The 25,604-nt window shown below is 39.8% G+C and overlaps 1 protein-coding gene across 6 annotated transcripts in view; it reads left to right on the plus strand.

Annotated features, from left to right (window-relative positions):
* The window catches only part of LOC124138990 (synapse-associated protein 1-like), a 58,764-nt gene that overhangs the window by 7,777 nt on the left and 25,383 nt on the right, over positions 1–25,604 (plus strand). For 5 of the 6 annotated variants that reach the window (XR_006861725.2, XM_046505932.2, XM_046505928.2 and 2 more), the window contains exons 2-7: positions 6,129–6,211; positions 9,803–9,949; positions 10,967–11,106; positions 11,438–11,529; positions 16,269–16,334; positions 24,817–24,852. Coding sequence is in view for 5 of the 6 variants with exons in the window: in XM_046505932.2 (XP_046361888.2) it covers positions 6,129–6,211; positions 9,803–9,949; positions 10,967–11,106; positions 11,438–11,529; positions 16,269–16,334; positions 24,817–24,852 (564 nt within the window). In the remaining variant the exon portion in view is untranslated. The remainder of the gene's footprint in view (positions 1–6,128; positions 6,212–9,802; positions 9,950–10,966; positions 11,107–11,437; positions 11,530–16,268; positions 16,335–24,816; positions 24,853–25,604) is intronic. The other variant, XM_046505930.2, reaches the window with a different exon arrangement.

Consider the following 25,604-nt stretch of genomic DNA (forward strand, 5'->3'; position numbering starts at 1 on the left):
CCTTGTTATACACTTAATGCTGAGCACCAGGCAGGGTAACAACAAGTACAATCTCTTGACGTCTGGTATCTCAGTGGGCTAGCACTTCTCACATCGGCATTAGTCCGGGCTCGTACAAGCAGCCACACACACACACAAACGTGCATGCACATCGCTTATTAGTGTTCACGCCCAAGACCCGGGTTCGATTCCCCACATGGGTACAATGTGTGAACCAATTTTTCCAGTGTCCCGCGCTGTGATATTGCTGGAATATTGCTAAAGGCAGCGTAAAACCACACACTCACTCACTCTATTAGTGCAATAATCATGAACGTGACGTTAAGCTCTCAGATAGTCCTGTCCCTTGGTATGCTTACCAATGCCCAAATCAGCTTGTCATGAGTGTTGAGCCCCTGACAGTCTGAAGTCAATATTGCTTTTTAGGGTGCATGAAAACAGGCATTGACCTCATATAAAGTCAGTAATTGTTTCATAATATATTTTAAAGAGACAAAATCAGATTCAATATATCAAACCATATTAGCTACAATAATGTAAGGGTACAAACGGAGACATCTGAGGTTTGGGGAACACCACTTCCTGGTAATTCCTGTTCTATTTGTAGCAACTCAACAGCTGCTTGAGTCAATACTGTAAAATATCAGATCTGACTTGGAATCAATATGCTTCTCTGGCGAATAACACATGTCCGCATGTACATGATGTAGGCCAATGAATGTGGCAGAAACTACGCATATATAAAATGCTGATTATTCACAGGCGACCTTTTGTTTGTTGTCACCCTGAATATGCTAACGGGGAAGGGTGGGGTAGAGGTTAATGGGTTCCCAGGTCACACCAAAGACCAGGGTTCGATTCCCTGTATGGGTGCATTATCCGAACCCCAAAGCGACCTTGTGCGACTGTCGTAACCGTGTTCAAGTATGGGAGGTATGATCATCTTAGCGCTAAGATCAGTTTGTAGAAAGGGGCTTGGTGTGCCTGCAACATTGTTCAACATGCAGTGTAAAAGTATACTCACACACCAATCCTCGTTGGCAAAGTGTGTAATGTCTATAGTCTCAATTAGGGCTGCAACGAATACACTATGAGGCGAATACGATTTGTATCACAAATATAGGGTAACGAATACGAATATTAATTCACGAATAAAATAACAAGTCAGAAGCTGATGAAATATTTGTTATATTCAGTGGAGCAATAACAACATAAATTATTTGACATGGTTTGTTAATACATTATAATATATTATACATTTATATAATGCACTTACACAGGTTCTAGTATCTGCTCAAATGTGACAATGACCAGTGACCACAATACTGTCAAATTAAATAGTATAAGAGTGTTTCCTTTTGAAGAAATCTATGCATGTAATATGTTCTTATGGATATTTTTATGTAAATGCACATGCTTGCATATACATAAATATTTGATTCTAGTGGCCACGAATAACGAATTCAATTCATGAATGGATACGGTTTCGATTCACCGAATACGCGAGTGAATCGTAACAGCCCTAGTCTCAATTCTGTATTATGTTTTATATCGTAATATTTTACCTATGCTGTTATACATATGTGACATGTCTAATGTACAAAGTGTTAAATACCATTCTGTTCTTTAAACGGTTTGCACTTTGTATTTCAAAGTGTTCTTGGTTAGGGGATATTTGCAGTAAACATAGCAATATTATGTGAAAATGGTTGCCAAAGTATATTTGCAAGTAGCCAGATAAATATTATTAAATATTTATAAAAATTGTTGAGGATGGATGTGCATGGATCCAGTATCATGATTCATTAACATGGGAAGATGAGGATGGGAGACTTGGTGTCTGATGACAGATTCGGATGTTATTATTACTTTATGTCAGTCTCACAAGATGCCTGTGACTCTCATATGGTCTTGGTGTGTTTCTCCCATTGGGCGTCTGGGTTTGTATAGATGATCAGGTGGTCACATGACTTGGTTGACAGTGTACCATGACGGAGTGGCATGTTTCTCACAATATCGCTTGATTTTCTTGTCCTGACTGTTTATTTACAGGTTACCTCAGTCATTCAGTCATTCTCACAAGGTTTAGTCCCAGTTAGAACCAGTTAGAACCAGACCCGTGAAGATTCCGGGGTAGAATAGGTCTTCAGCAACCCATGCTTGTCGTAAAAGGCAACTAACGGGATCGGGTGGTCACGCTCGCTGACTTGGTTGATGCATGTCATCGATCCCATTTGCTTGGATCGATGCTCATGATATCAATCACTGGATTGTCTGGTCCAGGCTCAATTATTTACAGAATGCTGCATATAGCTGGAATATTGCTGAGTGCGGCGTTAAACAACAAACCAAACCCAGTTAGAACCTGAAAAATTAATACTGAAATGTTAACTGGCTAGCGACCACTTCACGCCATCGTGTTCGTGTTATTTCTGAAAAATTCTGTGTATAAAGTTGACTGTTGCTAGAACTTTGATTTTTGTGAAACTATGAACATAAATACGCTATTTCTGTCCGTGGAAAAAAGTTTGAGTAGATTTCTGTTATGATGCAAGTAGAGGAAATCAAAACGACGGGAATAGAACTTTCCCGTCGACTAACTGTACCAGTTATTGCTATCATTTAAACAGCATGTGATCACATTCAATGCTTTAGTTATACAAATTACAGTTTTTGTTATCCCTGGTATCGCACTCAGTTATTTAATCATTGAAATGAATACGAAATGTTTTTATCTATTTGTCGTCTGCCAACAGACGTAAACCAGTATCCCCCAAATTTGTTTTAAACATCCTTATCCTTAACACTTTATACCTACTATGGATTTTGTAACATATACAGGTTTGGAAAAATAGCTAACTTATGTTTTTAGAATTGTATTTTTGGGAAGAAATGACAGACAGATGGTAAGCAATGACAGAGCTTATTGTGCATCATCGTGTTTTTGGACTTTTGTTTATGAGAGAAAGTCATGTGACACCGCCAGTATATCTTTTCTAAGGTTGTATTTAAGCAAAGTGCTTATTTGTTGTTTTTTTTAATATTTTCTAACAAGTGTCAGTTTTCTTAATCATATTCAGATAAATGTTTCTCTTTTCTCATGAAAACGAGCAAAAGTAAAACGAGATTCAAATGGTATTAGGATCTCTGGTTCTCTAGTTAGAATGAAGTCTCACTGATGCTGTGAAACATCCTACTTGATTATCCAGTGTATTATGACGACCCACACTCTACCATGGCTTTGTTGTGTGTGCTATTGGAATGACACAGCGCTAAAAATAGACATCCAATCAAATTACACTTAAGTGCAAGAGAAACGAAAAGATGGTGTCAATCCCTAAACAAAGGTATGGTGGCACTGGACAATTGAGGATTAGATGATTAACAGAAAGGAAGATTTCCCATCGTTCAGTGGGGGTGGTAGGGTATAGCCTAGTGGTTAAAGCGTTCACTCGTCACCCCGAAGACCCGGGTTCGATTCCTGACATGGGTACAATGTGAGAAACCCATTTCTGGTGTCCCCCTTCGTGATATTGCTGGAATATTGCTAAAAATGAAAAATTGATAAACTCCAGGCTTCAGAAAATGTTCAGTGAATGAAATCTTAGAACTTCGTAAATAATAACCCTGTAAAATCTACGTCAGTGGATAAGACAGCTGTATGTGTGAACAGTGGGATCAATAGTTGCTTGCAGTATATAACTGCTGAGGCGATGTCCAGGGTGCAGACACAACATTGTTCCTTCTCAGTGTTCACTCAATCAGTTAATCAATAGTCACATGACCACAAGTCTAACTGAACTGACTTGAAATGGGAATGGACTGGATCAACTTGGGAAGTTAAAGATTACTGTCGATTAGGATCGGTCCTGAAGAACAGTAAACACTAACGGGCAGAAAAGCTGCACCGTGACATATCTGTGCTTGATCTATGCATGAATTGTGCATTCAGTGCTGCTTCTAGCATGTCAAGTATCATCCTATATTATCCTGTATCATGTTGCCATTTTAGGATTATTGTTGTGCTATTTCTTATGCTTTTATTAAAGTATTACAGTCCCAGGTTCAGTGTTCCCATTTAACAGTAATTACCAGTTTTTTACCGGTTAAATTAGGCTTGGACCGGTAATTCATGTGACTGCCAGTCCCTGTGGACCGGCAAATAAAGTACCTTATAAATCTTTGTTGTTTACAAAACATTGGTGATATTCGGTTAAGTATATTTTTCGTACAAAGTCAGCTTGTCTGTTACCATCAGGGCTTCCTGTTTTCTATTTTTTGTGCAAGGAAATAATATTCGGTTCGCTTTGTGGTGAATTAGTCTCGAAATACTGGAAAAAAACGAGAAAATTGTGACTGAACTTTGTGTGAATGACGTGTAGATCTAACTGAGTTACTTCAGAGATGACGTCTTTGCATTTATTTGTTGAAAGTTGGGACTTACAAAAATTAGAGGGGACTGCTAATTTTTAGAGTTGCCAGTCCAACAGTTAGGCAGTTTCAAAACCCAACGGGAACACTGCACAGGTTGTATATATCGTGGAATCGCTGACACCGATCTATTTATAGACATAATCAAGTGACCTCCTGAGGTCAACTAGAAAGTAGTTCCTACTTCAAGCAACGCTTGTATCCATTAGGGCTGGGACGATACACCAACAGTGCGATCTGATCCATTTCACGATACCTTGCTCATGATCGATACATATCACAATACTTGTATGTGCTCGTATCTGTAGTGCGTAACCCATATGCTTCAAAGACAGGATATTCAAATACCTGGCCCACTGATGATTTACAGTTGGTAGTGTCAAGTATGGTGCAATGGATGAAAATATTTACTTTTTCACTACTAATTTTCACTACTAATTAGTGTTTGTTGTAACATTTATTTAAGAATACAAGGTTAGGATCGATACTTTTTACTGAGTGTGCAACTGTGATTGATACTTGCATCAGGAAGTGGAATATATCGATCCACCGATGCATCAGCTTTTTAAATACATTTAAAAGCAATACATACCAAATATATATGTACTTTGACCGTCAGTCTAACAATTTACTTGATTTATGGTAACCTCAGGTGATCAAGGTTTAAACTCTGTCAAGTTATATTTAAGAAATGTTCAAGTATGCCTTGAAGAGCAGGAATGTCATTACATGAAACATATTTTCTTTTGTAAAAGGATCCTATACTGTATGCACTCAATGTATGTGGGCCTGAGGCCTGTCAAACAATAAACATTTGAATTCTGGCACAATACATCATGTGCATAATGCACTTGATAGTCACTGGTTTTAAGGTCTGAAAACAATTTAAGAAACACTTTTATTTCCTTGACATTGAAGGACATTAGTGTTCCATTCTGATGTGAACAGAGTATAAACATATAATTCATAATTGCTACAAGACCCCTGTAGATCTGGGGTAGAATAAGTCTTCAGCAACCCATGCTTGCCGTAAAAGGCGACATGCTTGTCATAAGAGGCTACTATCAGGATCAGGTGGTCAGGCTCGCTGACTTGGTTGATGCATGTCCTTGATCCCAATTGCGTGGATCGATGCTCATGATGTCAATCACTGGATTGTCTGGTCCAGATTCATTATTTACCGACCGCCGTCATATAGCTGGAATATTGCTGAGTGCTGTGTTAAACAACAAACAAACAAACAAATAATTGCTGTAATATGTCTTTGTGTTGTCCATGGAACATCCTCATTTATAGCCGGCAAGTCGTAAGAGAATATTTAGGTCTTATACATGTCGACAATTTTTGTCAAGGGAATTGAGCCATTGTGCAACTGGAAAGTAACGTTACACTTGCCTGTGTTTTGTTATGTATGGACTAGGGATATGACAGATAACCACTAAATTTACGTAGGAGGCAGTTTCTATCTGACTTTGTTCTGTTCATGATAGGACCTACAAGACCAGTTGAGCACAGCTCCAAAAAGGTTTTTGTCTTTATCGTTATCAGTGGTTATCCACTGCCTGAATTATGTCCTGCTTGGCTTCTTGTTTTTTATCCTGACATGGGTACATTGTGTGAAGCCCATATTCTGGTGGAATATTGCTAAAAGCAGGGTAAAACCATACTGACTCACTCACTGACTGTTTGTTTGACAGGCTTCCTGTTCAGCTTCGGCAAGGCTGCGGGAAAGACAGTGGCAGATACAGCCAAACAACTCAAAACAACAGTTGAAGAAAAGGTATGGTCAAGCCAAGTACTATTATTCAACATTCAACAACTCACACACTTATATTGTATTTGTGAATGTCATAATTCCTTTTTTATTGCAAAATAATACTACAAATCCTTCTTGTGTCAACAGCAACAGTAATATTGTATCTATTTTGTGTTTTGTTCCTATCCATGCTATGATCTCTTTGTAGTATACAACCTAAGTGCCTGTTAGGTATTAGTAAGTCACCATGCACTTAGGTTAACGTACACATCAGAAAGTGAACATACACATCACAGAGTTAACATGCACATCAGTAAGGTAACATACACATCAGTAAGTTAACGTACACATCAGTAAGTTAACACACACATCACAGAGTTAACATGCACATCAGTAAGTTAACATACACATCAGTAAGTTAAAATACACATCAAAAAGTTAACATACACATCACAAAGTTAACATACACATCAGTAAGTTAACATACACAACAGTAAGTTAACATACACAACAGTAAGTCAACATACACATCAGTAAGTTAACATACACATCACAAAGTTAACATACACATAAGTAAGTCAACATACACATCAGTAAGTCAACGTACACATCAGTAAGTCAACATACACATCAGTAAGTCAAAGTACACATCACAGAGTTAACATACACATCAGTAAGTCAACGTACACATCAGTAAGTCAACGTACCCATCAGTAAGTCAACTGCACATCAGTAAGTCAACATACACATCAGTAAGTCAACGTACACATCAGTAAGTTAACATACACATCAGTAAGTCAACATACACATCACAAAGTCAACATACACATCAGTAAGTTAACATACACATCAGTAAGTTAACATACACATCACAGAGTTAACATACACATCACAAAGTTAATGTACACATCAGTAAGTTAACATACACATCAGTAATTCAACATACACATCAGTAAGTTAACATACACATCAGTAAGTTAACATACACATCAGTGAGTTAATGTACACATCAGTAAGTTAATGTACACATCACAAAGTTAACATACACATCACAGAGTTAACATACACATCAGTAAGTCAACGTACACATCAGTAAGTTAACATACACATCAGTAAGTCAACATACACATCACAAAGTCAACATACACATCAGTAAGTTAACATACACATCAGTAAGTTAACATACATATCACAGAGTTAACATACACATAAGTAAGTCAACATACACATCAGTAAGTCAACGTACACATCAGTAAGTCAACATACACATCAGTAAGTCAACGTACACATCACAGAGTTAACATACACATCAGTAAGTCAACGTACACATCAGTAAGTCAACGTACCCATCAGTAAGTCAACTGCACATCAGTAAGTCAACATACACATCAGTAAGTCAACGTACACATCAGTAAGTTAAAATACACATCAGTAAGTCAACATACACATCACAAAGTCAACATACACATCAGTAAGTTAACATACACATCAGTAAGTTAACATACACATCACAGAGTTAACATACACATCACAAAGTCAACATACACATCAGTAAGTTAACATACACATCACAAAGTTAACATACACATCACAAAGTTAACATACACATCACAAAGTTAATGTACACATCAGTAAGTTAACATACACATCAGTAATTCAACATACACATCAGTAAGTTAACATACACATCAGTAAGTCAACATACACATCAGTAAGTTAACATACACATCAGTAAGTTAACATACACATCAGTAAGACAACATACACATCAGTAAGTCAACGTACACATCAGTAAGTCAACACACATCAGTAAGTCAATGTACACATCACAGAGTTAACATACACATCAGTAAGTCAACATACACATCAGTAAGTCAACGTACACATCAGTAAGTCAACGTACACATCACAAAGTTAACATACACATCAGTAAGTCAACATACACATCAGTAAGTCAACATACACATCAGTAAGTTAACATACACATCAGTTAGTCAACATACACATCACAAAATTAACGTACACATCAGTAAGTCAACATACACATCAGTAAGTTAACATACACATCAGTTAGTCAACATACACATCAGTAAGTTAATACACATCAGTAAGTTAACATACACATCACAGAGTTAACATACACATCACAAAGTCAACATACACATCAGTAAGTTAACATACACATCACAAAGTTAACGTACACATCAGTAAGTTAACATACACATCAGTAAGTTAACATACACATCAGTAAGTTAACATACACATCGCAGAGTTAACATACACAACAGTAAGTTAACATACACATCACAAAGTTAACATACACATCAGTAAGTTAACATACACATCACAAAGTTAACATACACATCAGTAAGTCAACATACACATCACAAAGTTAACGTACACATCAGTAAGTTAACATACACATCAGTAAGTTAACATACACATCAATAAGTTAACATACACATCAATAAGTTAACATACACATCAGTAAGTTAACATACACATCAGTAAGTCAACATACACATCAGAAAGTTAACATACACATCACAGAGTTAACATGCACATCACAGAGTTACCATGCACATCAGTAAGGTAACATACATCAGTAAGTTAACATACACATCACAAAGTTAACATACACATCATTAAGTTAACATACACATGAGAAAGTCAACATGCACATCAAAAAGTTAACATACACATCATTAAGTTAACATACACATGAGAAAGTCAACATACACATCACAAAGTCAACATACACATCACAAAGTTAACATACACATCACAAAGTAATAAACACATCACAAAGTTATATACACATCACAAAGTTAACATACACATCACAAAGTTAACATACACATCACAAAGTAATATACACATCACAAAGTTATATACACATCACAAAGTTAACATACACATCACAAAGTTAACATACACATCACAAAGTAATATACACATCACAAAGTTATATACACATCACAAAGTCAACATACACATCACAAAGTTAACATACACATCACAAAGTAATATACACATCACAAAGTTATATACACATCACAAAGTCAACATACACATCACAAAGTTAACATACACATCACAAAGTAATATACACATCACAAAGTTATATACACATCACAAAGTCAACATACACATCACAAAGTTAACATACACATCATTAGGTTAACATACACATCACAAAGTTATATACACATCACAAAGTCAACATACACATCAAAAAGTTAACATACACATCACAAAGTAATATACACATCACAAAGTTATATACACATCACAAAGTCAACATACACATCACAAAGTTAACATACACATCAGTAAGTTAATATACACATCACAAAGTTAACATACACATCAGTAAGTTAATATACACATCACAAAGTTAACATACACATGGTATCTTAGTGGGCTAGCATCGGCATCAAGCCGGACTAACTACTCATTCATTTGTCATGGACGCAGACAAGTTTCAGACCAAATCAGTAACCTTGGGAGTTGTCTTGAGACAATTACATTGATTTGTGTTCAGGTTTGTGTCTTTGTATGATGGTTTCCACCCAATGCTTACCTTGAAGATTATTTCCTGTCCCTTATCTGCAGACGATGATCGGTGACTTTGTGAAGGAGCAGGACAAGTTTGTGGCTGAGAAGAAGGACATCACGAAGCAGCAGGATGCCTCTGTGCCGCCGTGGATCGGCTACAACGAGGAGGAAGTGATGAAGGAACAGATCCTGGCGCTGTCCGCGGTGAGTTGCAGCTCTTCCACAGTCATGGAGGAGGCTCCTCCAGGGTCAAACAAACAGGACACAAGCACATAACAATACGTTTGTATAACCCTAACAAATATAAAGTGGAAAAAATGTAAATCTGAAAAGCACTCATTTTAGATCACATTGGGTTTAAAAACTAAAAGAATTGGTTCTCAGGCATAGACCTTTGAAAAATACAGTGAGAGCAGGTTGTGTCTTTTTTGTCTTTTTTTTTTTAGGGGGGTGGTGGGGGGGGGTGGGGGTGGCGATGTTCCGGGGGGCGGTTGTTCAAATTAGTATGTAATCAAATAAACAGTTGTGCAACCAAGTAAACAGTCGAACAATGAGCCTGGGTAGTGGCTACATAAATGTTTTCCTAATAGGCTTGAATACGGTATTTGACTACCATGGACTTGGAATATATAAGGATTTTTTAAATAAGAATTAAAATGGTAATATAAACAAAACGAGTGGCAAACACACACATCACAAAGTTAACATACGCATCACAAAGTTAACACACACATCACAAAGTTAACATACACATCAGATGTGGTCGGTGCCTTAGAACCAAGACTATTATTTTTTTAGCCTTGGCTTGCTAGCCCTGTTAACGCCAGTATAGTAATCAGTGGTGTCAAGATGCAAGTGCAGTCTGCAGCACACTTCATGCATACGCCAGTCAATGTAAGACCGAACCCAGCTGAAACATTTTGTCCGTAGTTGATTTACAACACTGTTTTCTTATGTTGGTTGGATTACAGAGAATATTCTTGTCACATATATGGAGGGTTGGTCTGTCATACATGTAGGTAGAGCAGTATAAACAAAATCATGTTGTCTCTTGTCTACTGTCAGGAATTAATTTTTGTGAACTTTTCATGTACATCTTCATTACCATGATTACCCACAGCAACAATGCAATTGAATACGATCATAAGTGAATTACTGTTAGGTTTTATTCACTGTAACCGTGGTAACTGCTGTCTCTGATTAATTATTTTTTGATGCCAGGACAAAAGGAACTTCCTACGCAATCCCCCATCAGGGGTACAGTTCCAGTTTGACTTCAACACCATCCAGCCAGTTGCCATGGCAACGCTCCACGAGGATCCAAACTTGCAGAAAATGAGATTTGAACTTGTGCCAAAACTGTGAGTCATTACACAAAGTTTCCAGACCTTGTAGAATTAGAAGTTTAAAGCCAATTGATTAGAACAGCTGTTTCTGAGTTTCATAAGAGAAGATGTAGTTGTAGTAGTAATTATGGATTTTAGCCATTTTTGCAACCATTGTGAAAATATGTGTAAGAGTTACCTCCCCTAGACCACTGCACTTAAAGATTTTTCATAATATGTCAATATGTCTTCTGGTGTTTTGTGAGTGAATTATTTCATACCATTCATAAGCCTTATATATTAGTCTAGGTCTTTATTCTATATGAAACTATTAAATTATTTTTGAACTCAAAATGTAATTTTTCAGTGTGAAAGAGGAAGTGTTTTGGAGGAATTATTTTTACCGTGTCTCCCTCATCAAGCAGTCCACTCAGCTTACCTCCCTTGCTCAGTCCTCAGGTGAGTCAAGCAGTCCCAGGCTTTGTGTTTGTAGACGGTATAAGGAAGAACTAAGAACCGCTAAGACTGCAAAGAAATGAGCAAAATTTCCACAATAATAGAGGACAAAATTGACACATTTTTACCCCCCGTCATATTTTTTGGGGGATATAGTTTTGGGGTTGTTTTGTTTGTTGTTTAACGCCCCACTCAGCAATATTCCAGCTGTCTGTAAAAAGTCTGGACCAGACAATCCAGTGATTCACATCTTGAGCAAAGATCTACACAATTGGGATACGATGACATGCATCAACTAAGTCAGCGAGTCTGACCACCCGATCCTGTTAGTTGCCTCTTTCGACAATCATAGTCACCTTTTACAGCAAGCATGGGTTGCTGAAGGCCTATTCTACCCCGGATCTTCACAGGTCCTACGACGATTGTCTCCCTAACTCCCATTTTTTAACATAGACTTGTGACAGTCATAGCAGATCAACCAGCGGACCGGGTCCCTGGAGTTGCTGCTTATCTGGGATATTGCAGGACCCCATTGTCACATTACTGGACCCCATTGTCACATTGCTGGGATATTGCAGGACCCCATTGTCACATTGCTGGACCCCATTGTCACATTGCTGGGGTATTGCAGGACCCATTGTCACATTGCTGGGATATTGCAGGACCCATTGAGATATTGCAGGACCCCATTGTCACCTTGCTGGGATATTGCGGGACCCATTGTCACATTGCTGGGATATTGCAGGACCCATTGTCACATTGCTGGGATATTGCAGGACCCATTGTCACCTTGCTGGGATATTGCAGAACCCCATTGTCACATTGCTGGACCCCATTGTCACATTGCTGGGATATTGCTGGACCCCATTGTCACATTGCTGGGATATTGCAGGACCCATTGTCACATTGCTGGAATATTGCAGGGCCCATTGTCACATTGCTGGGATATTGCAGGACCCCATGGTCACATTGCTGGGATATTGCAGGACCCCGTTGTCACATTGCTGGGATATTACAGGACCCCATTGTCACATTGCTGGGATATTGCAGGATCTCATTGTCACATTGCTGGGATATTGCAGGACCCCATTGTCACATTGCTGGGATATTGCAGGACCCATTGTCACATTGCTGGGATATTGCAGGACCCCATTGTCACATTGCTGGGATATTGCAGGATCCCATTGTCACATTGCTGGGATATTGCAGGACCCCATTGTCACATTGCTGGGATATTGCAGGACCCCATTGTCACATTGCTGGGATATTGCAGGATCCCATTGTCACATTGCTGGGATATTGCAGGACCCAATTGTCACATTGCTGGGATATTGCAGGACCCCATTGTCACATTGCTGGGATATTGCAGGATCCCATTGTCACATTGCTGGGATATTGCAGGACCCCATTGTCACATTGCTGGGATATTGCAGGACCCATTGTCACATTGCTGGGATATTGCAGGACCCCATTGTCACATTGCTGGGATATTGCAGGATCCCATTGTCACATTGCTGGGATATTGCAGGACCCCATTGTCACATTGCTGGGATATTGCAGGACCCCATTGTCACATTGCTGGGATATTGCAGGACCCCATTGTCACATTGATGGGATATTGCAGGACCCCGTTGCTACATCGCTGGTCCTGATTGTTACATTGCTGGTATAATTTCAAAAGCAGTATAAAAACCCACTCACTCATTCCCAACACGAAGTGGAAGGATGTATTTTCCATTTGGTTTAGTGTTACATCAATGGTTAATTTTATTACAACACTGCGACCGCCTCCTTGGTCAAGTGGTAGAGTGTCCGCCCGGAGAGCGGAAGGTCAGGGGTTCGATACCAAAAGACATTAAAAGATGGTACTTGTTACCCTGCCTGGCGCTCAGCATTAAGAGGCTAAAACAAGGACTGGTCGGTTCGGAGTCAGTATACTGTGTCTGAGTAGGGTATTCATGTTAAACTGCGGCATGGTATCTCAGTGGGCTAGCACTATAAATGGGCATCAGTCCCGACTAGTACAAGCAGCCACACAAACACACACACGTACATGCACGTCGCTATATAAGTGCAATAATCTTCGACGCGACGTTAAACCCTATTTCACCTCACCTATTACAACACTGCAAAGTGACATTGGTAAAATGTGTGTGGTCAGTTCTCTCCTGCTCTCTTTGATTGCCTTGCTGATAAATGTTCATGTAGTATAGAAACTGATAATTATTCGAGACACTAAACAGTAGGACATTTTGGAGATTGACATTGGTGGAGTAGGGGGAAGAGTTGCCTCCCCTTGACCAGCACATGACACTGTGAGATTGATTGTCCACGCCTGCCCTCAACACTAGTTTCACAACTCGAGTAATCAGTGTCTGTCTGTCTGATTACTCTGATGGCCCTACTAGTGTCAGCATGGTTTGTTAATCATGTTAATTGTGGTAGTTAATTAATTTGTACATTAAGATATCTAAGATATCTAATGACAATTCTGCAAATGTATCATGCCCTGCTTAATGCATTATAAATTTATCCCGATACTGACCTAGTCATTCTATCCTGAATCTTTCAACCCAGATGAAGCATGTGCTTTTTGTAGCAATGATTATGAGATTTGCCCAATCTCATGTAAAACCGATTATTATGATTGATTTGATCTCTCAATCAAAGTCAGAGGCACATGCGATCTAGTCGTCTAGTGCCGTAACTTTCTGTGCAGAGTTGCATCCCTTGCATGGCAGAAACCAGTGATCATGGTTCAAATCCCGGTTCACCCCGATTGTGTTTCTAGCTTTGTTAGCATCATACCTGTTCTTGTGGGCTTCACCAAACTGGCAAATGTGTGAGACGTGCATCACTTCAGGCTTTCATCCCACATTAAGCTGACACTGATTACTGGAAGACTATTATAAGCCACGTTAAACCCAACTCACTCACTCCATCGAAATGGACCCGTGAAGATTCCGGGGTAGAATAGGACTTCAGCAACCCATACTTGCCGTAAAAGGCAACTGTGCTTGTCGTAAAAGGCGAGTAACGGGATCAGGTGGTCAGGCTCGCTGACTTGGTTGATACATGTCATCGATCCCACTTGCGTGGCTTGATGCTTATGATATTAATCACTAGATTGTCTGGCCCAGACTCGATTATTTACAGACCGCCGTCATATAGCTGGAATATTGCTGAGTGCGGCGTTAAACAACAAACCAACCAACCATCGAAATGGGACAAATGGTCCTGTCAGGTGTACCTTCTACATGGCTAATCCCTGTGGAGGCTTCTGTATTTTCTGGAGTGGAGCATGCAGTGCAGCTTTTCTGATTCCTGTATCTCCGAATACAAACTACAACAGACAGCTGAAGCTGGGGAATACAAATAGCCACATATTTGTGTATGTTGTGGATATTTCGAAAATTGAGTCCTACTTGGTGTTCGGTATCTACACCCAACAACCGCCCCAACTAGAACTAGATGATACAGGTAGTGAGATACTAAATCTGAATGTCACACGTATGTCATACAAGGTCGACCTTGTTTTATTCATTTTGATTGGATAACCATGACCATTGATGACCTCTGTCACACCAGAACTACTTTTTCATTCATTAAAAAATCATGAGACGTTATTCACTCTACAAATAGGGTCTTCAAGACAGAACTGAAGTAATCACATGAAAACGAGACATTTACAAACATTTGTTTCGACCAAACAAGATAGTCACATGCATCAAATTTGCTTTGCATTCTATTTTAGGTATACATAGAGATAGTCCCCTACATTATATAATCAAGCTATTCATTAGCAATGTACGACAACTGATTGATCAGGGGGTCCCTTTGAGCGTGATGCACTTTTCGCGACTTCAGTTTGATTTAATGTAAAAAGTTATCTGGTAAGCTATCTGGACAGATATCCAGATGACCCGTGAATTCCCAGGCAGTATCCCAGATAAGCAGTAACTGCAGGGGCCCAGTCCGCTGGTTGATTATGATGCTGTGACTGTCATAAGTCTATGTTAAATAATGGGAGTTAGGGAGACAATCGTCGTAGGACCCATGAAGATCCGGGGTAGAATAGTTCTTCAGCAACCTATGCTTGCCGTAAAAAGCGACTTTGCTTGTCGTAAGAGGCCACTAACGGGATCGGGGGGTCAGGCTCGCTGTCTTGGTTGATGCATGTCATCACATCCCATGTGCATGGATCAATGCTCATGATGTCAGTCACAGGATTGTCTGGTCCAGACTTGATTGTTTACAGACCTTTGTAATTTTGCTTGAATATTGCTGAGTGCAGCGTTAAACAACAAACAAATAAAAAAGATATCCAGACTTATGTTGGATGCTTCACTTGGGCCAACAGTGTCTCCTTCAAAGTGTATTTTGTGGCACTGTGTTCGAATATGTTTAAATTTATGAATGAACTTAAATGACTGCATGATCATATCACAAAGTGAACAGTTACCGTACAGATCGTTCAAAAACTCAAAGTGGGCCCGACTTCTGATTTTGTGGCCCAAAACATCCCAAATGTGAACAATAACCTTTCCTATTGATCTCTAGCGTAAAACACTGTGAGTAGATTACAGTTGTCTTTTCTTATTATGATGGTGACCTTGACCTTCGTTTGAAGCTGTCACTGAGGAGCCAACACAGACTACCAAGATTAAGTGTAGTATTCTCTATGTATACACTGTGTGGCTTCAGGCAGGCCAAATAAACTTATATACACTAAATTGTTTCAGGTAGCACAGGAGAAAGTCGCTCTACAAGCAGTTCCCGCAGATCTTCCACAGGCAGTGAACACAGAGGTAAGTACACACTTCACACACAAGGTGGTGGGGACCCTAGTGGTTGAAGGGTTGAATACCCGGGTTGACACACCGCATTGTGAGGACCCTAGTGGTTGAATACCTGGGTTGATACAAAGGGTGATGGGGACCCTGGTTCTTGAACACCCAGGTTGAGACACAGGGTGATGGGGATTGAAGCAATTCTAAAATATTTCTTCTGTAGCAGTCTGAGCTGCATACTTTATTATCCCCCGCCACGAAGTGGAATGGGTGCCGTCCGTCCGTCACATTTCGTTTCCGAAGCAGATCATGAAAACCGTACCATTTTTCTTCACCAAACTTGGCACATAGATAGGTCTAGTGGTCAGCTGGTGCCTTTTGATAGTTTGGGATTTTTAAAAAAAATTATTTTTCGAGTTTCCATGGCAACAACTTTGACTTAGACTGAAAATGGCGGTAGTCCTCGTTTCCGGAGCAGATCTTGAAAACCGTACCATATTTCTTCACCAAACTTGGCACATAATGTCAGTTCACAGTATTGAATACATTTCCTTTCTTGTTGGTAAGTCCTGCATCGCTTGTGTGTATGTTCCCCCAAAAGTGTCATGGACACGGTTGTTGCATTCACTGACTAACTTCATGCAGAAACACAACTCATTACAAATACATCAGTGTAACTGATCTTAAACCTTCTCAACTGTATAAACACTGCCTCCGATCCTGTATATATTCTTGTCAACCATACTCTGTACTTCACTTACTTGATAACGGTGTTAGAACCTACGCCGAAACCATCGCTCCTAATTGTAATAAAGAAGTTGTTCGTCCATACGTCTCATCCTTAATCATTACAAATACAGTTACATATTCTATCATAAACTGCAGATAGCAAAACAACACCAATAATAACTTTTTTAGTGCTGCAATTAGGCCATTTACAAAAAGGCCCAGTGAACATAGTTCACAGGAGCTAATGCATTGCACACAACCGGACATGTCATATTGGCGGGGGATATGAATATTTCATGCTTGTTTGAAAAATGGTATATAAAATGTTTGAAGACACTAGCTTCCTTCAGGGAACTACTGGGGCGGTCTGGTAGCCTAGTGGTTAAAGCGTTCGCTCATCACTCCGAAGACCCAGGTTCGATTCCCGACATGGGTACAATGTGTGAAGCCCATTTCTGGTGTCCCCCGCCGTGATGTTGCTGGAATATTGCTAAAAATGGCGTAAAACCATATTCACTCACTCAGGGAACTACTTTTAGTATTTTTATGAACCATCTTGTGAACAGAACACACAGACTTTGCTTATGGGAGACAGTGGTCTAGATTAAGCGTGAAAAGCAAGGTGTCCTTGCCACAAGCCCAATCTTAAAAGTTAAAAATTTGGAGCATCACAAAATTCAAATACTGTAGCAGCAAATCTCACGGACCCGCGGACCCCCTCAATTTCAATCCCTGGGAGACAGTTACAGTTGTCATCAAGTAATCTGTTCAGTCCATTCTGGAGAAGATCACTTGCCAAGCGGATGTTGGTGGAGTTATTTTGCACTCACAATCATTTTATCGAATGATGTAACAGTGTAAACTTCATAAGTCTACAACTCCAGCTAATCCTAAGCCCGAGTCTAGCAAATGTCTTTTGATCTTGTAAGCTTAGCTTAAAACAACCACATTCAAAGAATGAATATAGAAAAAATGCAAATGGATTAGTTTCAGCTAATGGATTCATAAAGGACTGTGAATATAGATGGGAGTCTGAAAAAAATCAGTTGAACTACATGTCTTTGAACTGTTGCTGTAGAGAATGCATGCTGGTGTAATTGAGTCCACAACGGCCTATAAGGGGTTTATTTACAAAAACAAGGTCATCAAGGTCATAGGGCGTAAGTTGTCTCAAGTCTATTCATTTGCTGGTTTGTTTGTAGTGATTTATTGGTCAGGGACCCGTTCCACAAAGCGATCTTAGCGCTACGACTGTAGTAAGTCAGTGTTAAAGAATGGGGGTTACGATCGACTTAGCGCTAAGATCACTTTGTGGAACGGGGCCCTGGACCCTGTTTCACAAAGCAATCTTAGTGTTACGACTATCTTATGTCTGAGTAAACAAATGGGAGTGACCACACGCTAAGGTCGCTTTGTAGGCTACAGTTTTTCGAAAATGAATTATTTTGAGATCTAGTTTAATATGCATCAATTTTCAATCCGAAACTTGAATCATAAAATTGCAAATATTCTGAAAGTGTTGTGACGTTATCTGTGACAGCGATTGTGTTGCTGGGCAGCAGGATCCTCATTGCATGTAGAACCGGTAAATCTATTTGGAATTGTCATCATCTTTTAAGTGAACACGGTTGTGAAGTCATTTCCACATTAAATCCTATCTCCCTATGTACTGAAGTATCTTATCACCCAAACTGCCAACGGTCACCCGTGAAGATCCGTGATAGAATCGATCTTCAGCAATCCAAGCTTGTCTAAGAGGCGGAGACCGTCTCCGTCGTCTTGTGGTAGAGCGTCCGCCCGGAGAGCGGAAGGTCCAGGGTTCGATCCCGGGCCGCGTCATACAAAAAGACGTTAAAAGATTGTACTTGTTGTTACCCTGTCTGGCGCTCGGCATTAAGGGGCTAAAACAAGGACTGGTCGGCTCGGAGTCAGTATACTGTGTCTGAGTGGGGTATTCATGTTAAACTGCGGCATGGTATCTCAGTGAGCTAGCACTATAAATCGGCATCAGTCCGGACTAGTACAAGCAGCCACACACACACATACACGTGCATCCATGTCGCTATATAAGTGCAATAATCTTGGACACGACGTTAAACCCAATTTCACCTCAACTCACCTAAGAGGCAGCTAAGGGGATCAGGTGGTCAGGCTCACTGATTGGTTGATGCATGTCATCATATCCCAATTGCGTAGGTCGATGCTCATGTCAATCACTGGATTGTCTGGTCCAGACTCAATTATTTACATGTAGCTGGAATGTTGCTAAGTTAAAAAAACAAAGAAACCAACAAACTTTAAGAACAATCGGTGTTGCTAGTAACAAATATAGTGATTCATGGTGATTCTTTTTGTCATGAGCGCTGAGGAGACTAGTTGATATTTGATGCTCTGCTTGTGGAAACATGTTCATGATGTTAGTCATGTAGTGTTGTGTTTTTCTTTAGACAGTTGGTGTCTATTTTCTCTTTGAATTTGTCAACATGACATGACATACATTTCATTGCTTTGTGATATGTCATATTTCCTCGTGAGTACTTTCCGTTCAGATCACATGTGACGGAAATAATTACTGAACAAACAATATCTGCATTCTTGCGATAACTATTCATGACGATAATCACCAGTTTGGTGTCATTATCTGAAAATTACCGTGATGACATTTTGTTGGGTTTACAGTCTTCATGTTGGTGCTTTGCCAAATAAATGGCGCTATTGTTGTCTTTTACTGAATATTTGTTAGGGTGTTTCTCATTAATGGGTAAGAGTCCTTGGATGGGTGACCGCGTTTCGGCAGCTTGGCTCCTGAGAGTTTCTAGGGCTTCAGTCCTACCCCACACTGATGCACATGTAGCGTCTCCTTGGGCAAGTGACTTTGTTCGAATATGGGCCTCTGTTCATCCAGCAGTGAATGGGTACCCGGTAGGATGAGATGGCAATGTGGTTGTTAACCTTCTAGCCCCTAACAGGCAGTTTGGATTGTATACTCCCCAAGGAGCTGAGAATGATTTTTGAGTGTACATTATAATAGCGCTTTGAGCACGCCCCTGAGTGGTGTGGAAATATGCGCAATATGAAAAAGCCTATTATAAGTATTATAAATCCACAAACACAATCACACTAAATGTGTGGGGGATGTGTTGTCATCAACATAGTGGCTGAGGAAAGACTGATGTTAAGTTATGCTCCACTACGTTTCATGTGTGTTCAAAAGTACTTTCTATTTCTGTCAAGCACTGCATGGGATATATCGTCATCTTTTGTCAAATGTTAGCCTTGCACAAGTCTCTTTGCAGTAATTATTAGTTTAAGTCTTAATTTCTAGACAATATAAATAACAATTATGTCCCCGTAAAAGACTGGCATCCTTAGTATACTTTTCACTTATCTAAACTTGCCTATTACAAGGATAGATTGACAGTGCACCCATGGACTTATCATTCAGTGCAGCCTTGGAGCAAGGCTAGTCAAATGTGTGATCCTTAACAAATGTGAAGTAATATATGTGTGGTAGGATACGTGTAGTATGTTTCATTCAATACAAAAGGAAAAGCATTCTCTCATTTTCTTCTTCTGAGGGACCGCCTCCGTGGTCTTGTGGTAGAGCGTCCGCCCGGAGAGCGGAAGGTCAGGAGTTCGATCCCCCACCGCGTCATACCAAAAGACGTTAAAAGATGGTACTTGTTGTTACCCTGTCTGGCGCTCGGCATTAAGGGGCTAAAACAAGGACTGGTCAGCTCGGAGTCAGTATACTGTGTCTGAGTGGGGTATTCATGTTAAACTGCGGCATGGTATCTCAGTGAGCTGCCACTATAAATCGGCATCAGTCCGGACTAGTACAAGCAGCCACACACACACGTGCATGCACATCGCTATATAAGTGCAATAATATTGGACGCGACGTTAAATCCAATTTCACCTCACCTCACCTCTTCTTCTGAGGGTACTTTAGGACATCAGCATGATGTGGATGAGGTGGACTGGTGTTTGGTGGTCCAGTGGGCTCAGATGAAACTCCAACAAGGAATTTATCATGGCCTATTTGTCATCCAGGAATTATTTATAATTTCATCATTTAAGTGGCATATAGTCAGCAGTATTAATAATGAAACTGCCTTAAGAGTTTCAACCTTTATGTTCCTTTATTGTGACATTTCAGTACAGATCATATTGGTACACCTTTGACTTGCGTGATATATGGTGAGCCCCGATTGTAATGATCACAGGCCACCGGGATGCAGCTGGAGTATTGCTGACTGCATTATGAAGTGAAATGGGGTATAACGTTGCGTCAAAAATTATTGCACTTATATAGCGACGTGCATGGACGTGTGTGGTTGTGTGGCTGCTTGTACTAGTCCGGACTTATGCCGATTTATAGTGCTAGCTCACTGAGGTACCATGCCGCAGTTTAACATGAATACCCCACTCAGACACAGTATACTGACTCCGAGCCGACCATTCCTTGTTTTAGCCCCTTAATGCCAAGCGCCAGACAGGGTAACAACAAGTACCATCTTTTAACGTCTTTTGGTATGACGCGGTCGGGGATCGAACCCCGGACCTTCCGCTCTCCGGGCTGATGCTCTACCTCTAGACCACGGAGGCGGTCGACTGCATTATGAACACAAGACAAATGGGATGTTTGGCATCAGGATGATTACAACATGTAATCATTTGGCGAGGTTAAGCAAGAAATATTTGACTTAATTGTTGTTTCTTAGTATAAAATATTCACAGACATATTTGGCTAAATTTCTTTGGCAACCAATATTATCAGATATAAATAACATAACAAATTTGAATATTGATGGGTTTACATAATACTATTTCTTACTAAACGTACATCTCAATTTTCTATAGAAAGGACAAATCAATACAAAATGAAATTCATCTTCCACGCCGTTAATGTTAAACATTTTCTCTCCTCTCTGGGAATCCGGGGGCATGGGTGGCCCAGTCGTCTAAGGCGCTGCGATTCGCTGTACAGAGTTGCATCCCTTGGCCACGCCAGAAACCTATAATTGTGGGTTCGAATCCCGGTTCGCCCTGATTATGTTTCTAGGTTTGTCAGCACCATACCCATGCTCGTGGGTTTCACCGAAGTGGTAAACGTCTGAGACCTGCATCACTTTGGGCTTTCCTCCAACATTAAGCTGACACGCCGTGATATAACTGGAATACTGTTAAAAGTGGCGTTAAACACAACTCACTCACTCACACTCTCGGGAAATCCTATTACTCCCACGTGTCCCAGTTTCAATTCGTAGAGAAAGAGATGATAATCTCAGTCTAGTTAGCATGCTTAGTTCCACTCTATGATTGTAGTATAATACATTACCAATATACTTTCTGTTTATATAAAGGATATAATGGTTCTCTTAATTCTTGATACCACAGTGTCATAATTAATCATTAACCAGCATTGTGCACTCTCACTGTTCATGCAGTAGATTTGCTAGAGGTTTTTAGAAACACAACTTTATATGGGCAGGGGTAGACGCCTTTGGACATCCAACTAGTCTGTAGCTCATTTCGGACAAGTGAGCTAACTTGATTTGGGATGAAAACAACTAGTCCTAGATTTTCCCTAGTCTTGGACTAACGGACCAGTGTCTTGTCTATCCTGTTAGGTGGGAAGAGATAAGCAGTAACTCCAGGGCCCCGGTCCGGAGGTTGACCTTAGTGCTATGACTGTCATAAGTCTGTGTTAAATAATGGTTACAATCATTGTAGGGCCTGTGAAGACCTGGGGTCGAATAGGTCTTCAGCAACCTATACTTGCTGTAAAAGGCAACTATGCTTGTTGTAAGAGGCGACTAAAGGGATCGGGTGGTCAGACTCGCTGACTTGGTTGATGCATGTCATCGTATCCCAATTGCGTGGATTGATTCTCATGATGTCAATCACTAGATTGTCTGGTTCAGACTTGATTATTTACAGACTGTCGTCATAAAGCTGGAATATTGCTGAGTGAGGCGTTAAACAATGAACAAACAAACAATCATCATAGCGCTATGATGACTTTGTGAATTAGGACTAATTGTATTATTTATTATAAACAGTATCGTTACGCAATGACTGCAAACACTTTCAGGATCAGGACCTGTCTGAGTCATCAGAGGGACTGTTAAGGTTTGGGGAGTTTGGTCTGGAACCGCCGCTTAGATACTGGTGTGGTTGTAGCACAGAAGATTGCTTATGATTGTCATTTCATCATTATAATCATCTGACATCAATATGTTCATGCCAGAATTGGCCATTTTCTTCTACGACCACAATTTCATTTGATTTTGGGTTGGGTTTTTTGTTTTGTTTTGGGTTTTTTGTTGGTTTTATTTTGAGAGGAGGGGGGGGGGTCAATGTTCGTCGATTACGTGTCAAAGATGCCGCAATTCACTGTGCAGAGTTGCATCCTGTGGGCATGCCAGGATATATTATGGGTTCAATAGACTTAAATAGATGTACCAAACTAGCTTTTTTGCGATGAATTGTCTGCCGATGTTGCAGTATATGTTATTTGGTCAATTTGCATCCTGTAACAAAGATTGTAATTGTTTGGTGTCTGGCTCAGTATTGATATAACCTTGTTTTGCATGTTTACCAATCCAGGTTCTTCTGAAAATAAATATGAATAAACGAAGAACTTAATAATGATTGGTTGATTGGTTGGTTTGTTGTTTAACGCCGCACTCAGCAATATTCCAGCTATATGACGGCGGTCTGTAAATAATCGAGTCTGGACCTGACAATCCAGTAATTAATATCATGAGTTTCGATCCGCGCAATTGGGATCGATGACATGCATCAACCAAGTCAGCGAGCAGGACCACCCGATCCCATTAGTCGCCTCTTACACTGAATAATGAGGCCTGCTTTGTTGCAATGTGTGACCTGGCTGATTGTGTGTCAACCTAACCCAGTGCCATGGATTTTGAGTGCTTACATCAGATGAACTTTCGGATCCATCAGCTTCAAGCTTTTATGTTCTTATTACAACTGCGCGAAAACATCAAGACAAGCATATCTGATTTCTGTATCTCAAAAACAAACATGATTGGGGAATTCTGAATGGCAAAAAATAAAGCTGGGCTACTGTTGGGGATATTTTATGACTATCCTGTTGTTTCTGAGCACCATGGCATCTGCGTCCAAATGGATGGTACTGTGGAGCATATAGAACTTGTGTTCTGCAACGTTTCTTTTGAGGAATTGTAATTTCTGAATAAAAGTGGAAAATGAAATGAAGCCAAGTTGTTTTAGAAAGCTGCCATCTGATTGGCTCAAGGACCCACACATCTTTAATTTACATTTGAAAAAGAGGACTTATATTGAATGACTAAATCACATTGACTGTGAAAATTAGGTATCAAACCTCATTGTGCTCATATTGCTCATATGAATTTAAGATCTCGAGGTCAAGAAATGTATTAGGATGAAATATGGTTGTAGCACAGAAGATTGCTTATGATTGTCGTTTCATCATCATAATCATCTGACATCAATATGTTCATACCAGAACTGGCCATGTTTTTTAGGACCACAATTTCATTCTTCTAGGGGTAGTCAATGTTCGGGGATTACGTGTCAAAGGTGCCACAATTCACTGTGCAGAGTTGCATCCCTTGGGCATGCCAAAATATAAAAGAAAAAAAGGCAGTCAGATGTTCAGAACAGCCTTTTTAAGTACTGGTGTCTGGGTCCCACGCACAGTGGTTGTCGCACCTTGGTCGTTTGTGTGTAGGTCATGTGACTAATTTGCTCTTTGCAGAAGCCACAGAAGAGACAGACTCGGTCAACAGTGAAGGTATCTACAGGACTTTCCTTTGCATGGCTGAGTAATTGTCATCTTATGTGGCAATATCGTGCAGTAATTGTCGCCATTCGGCAGACACAGACGCTTTCTTCTGAGTTTACAAACAGTAGAAATAGACAGTAGTATTGATTGTTGAGCAGCCTTATTTAGCCAGGACATTAACCAACAGATATATTGTTTCCAGAATGGCTGCTGACAAAGTGATTCTCATCTTTTCAATATCCTGTTCAATACTGCTGAGACAATGGACAGAAATAGAATATTGAATTAATTCAAAGCAGCTTGCCCATCAGGATAGAACTAATTATAGCTACTGTTTTTTACTGTTTAATATGCATTGATCATGCTTAAGTAAAAATCAATACGGAGGGTTTATGATTATTAGGTTGGATTAGAATTTCGCAAGGTACTTAGTCTGTCGTCCAGACCCTGAAACAAGTATGCCTAAAAACTCCAAGTAAGTTAGCAATACTTTGGACCCCATGGGGATTCCGGATTAGAATTGTGGATCGTTGCTCACAATATCAATCACTGGATTGTCTTGTCCAGACTCTATTATTTAAAGGCTGCTGTCATATGGCTGGAATTTTGCTTCATTCATCAACACAAACCAACAACAAACAAAGAAGAATACTTTGGCAAGATAAACTGTGTATTTTGTCAATATGAAATTTACTCCTAAATAATTATTGGACATTAACAGTTAACAATTAAATGTTTTTTGGATATACACATCTGTACTT

Source organism: Haliotis rufescens, unplaced genomic scaffold, assembly GCF_023055435.1.
Source record: "Haliotis rufescens isolate VD_foot unplaced genomic scaffold, xgHalRufe1.0.p SCAF_5, whole genome shotgun sequence".
Taxonomy (NCBI): Eukaryota; Metazoa; Mollusca; class Gastropoda; order Lepetellida; family Haliotidae; genus Haliotis; species Haliotis rufescens.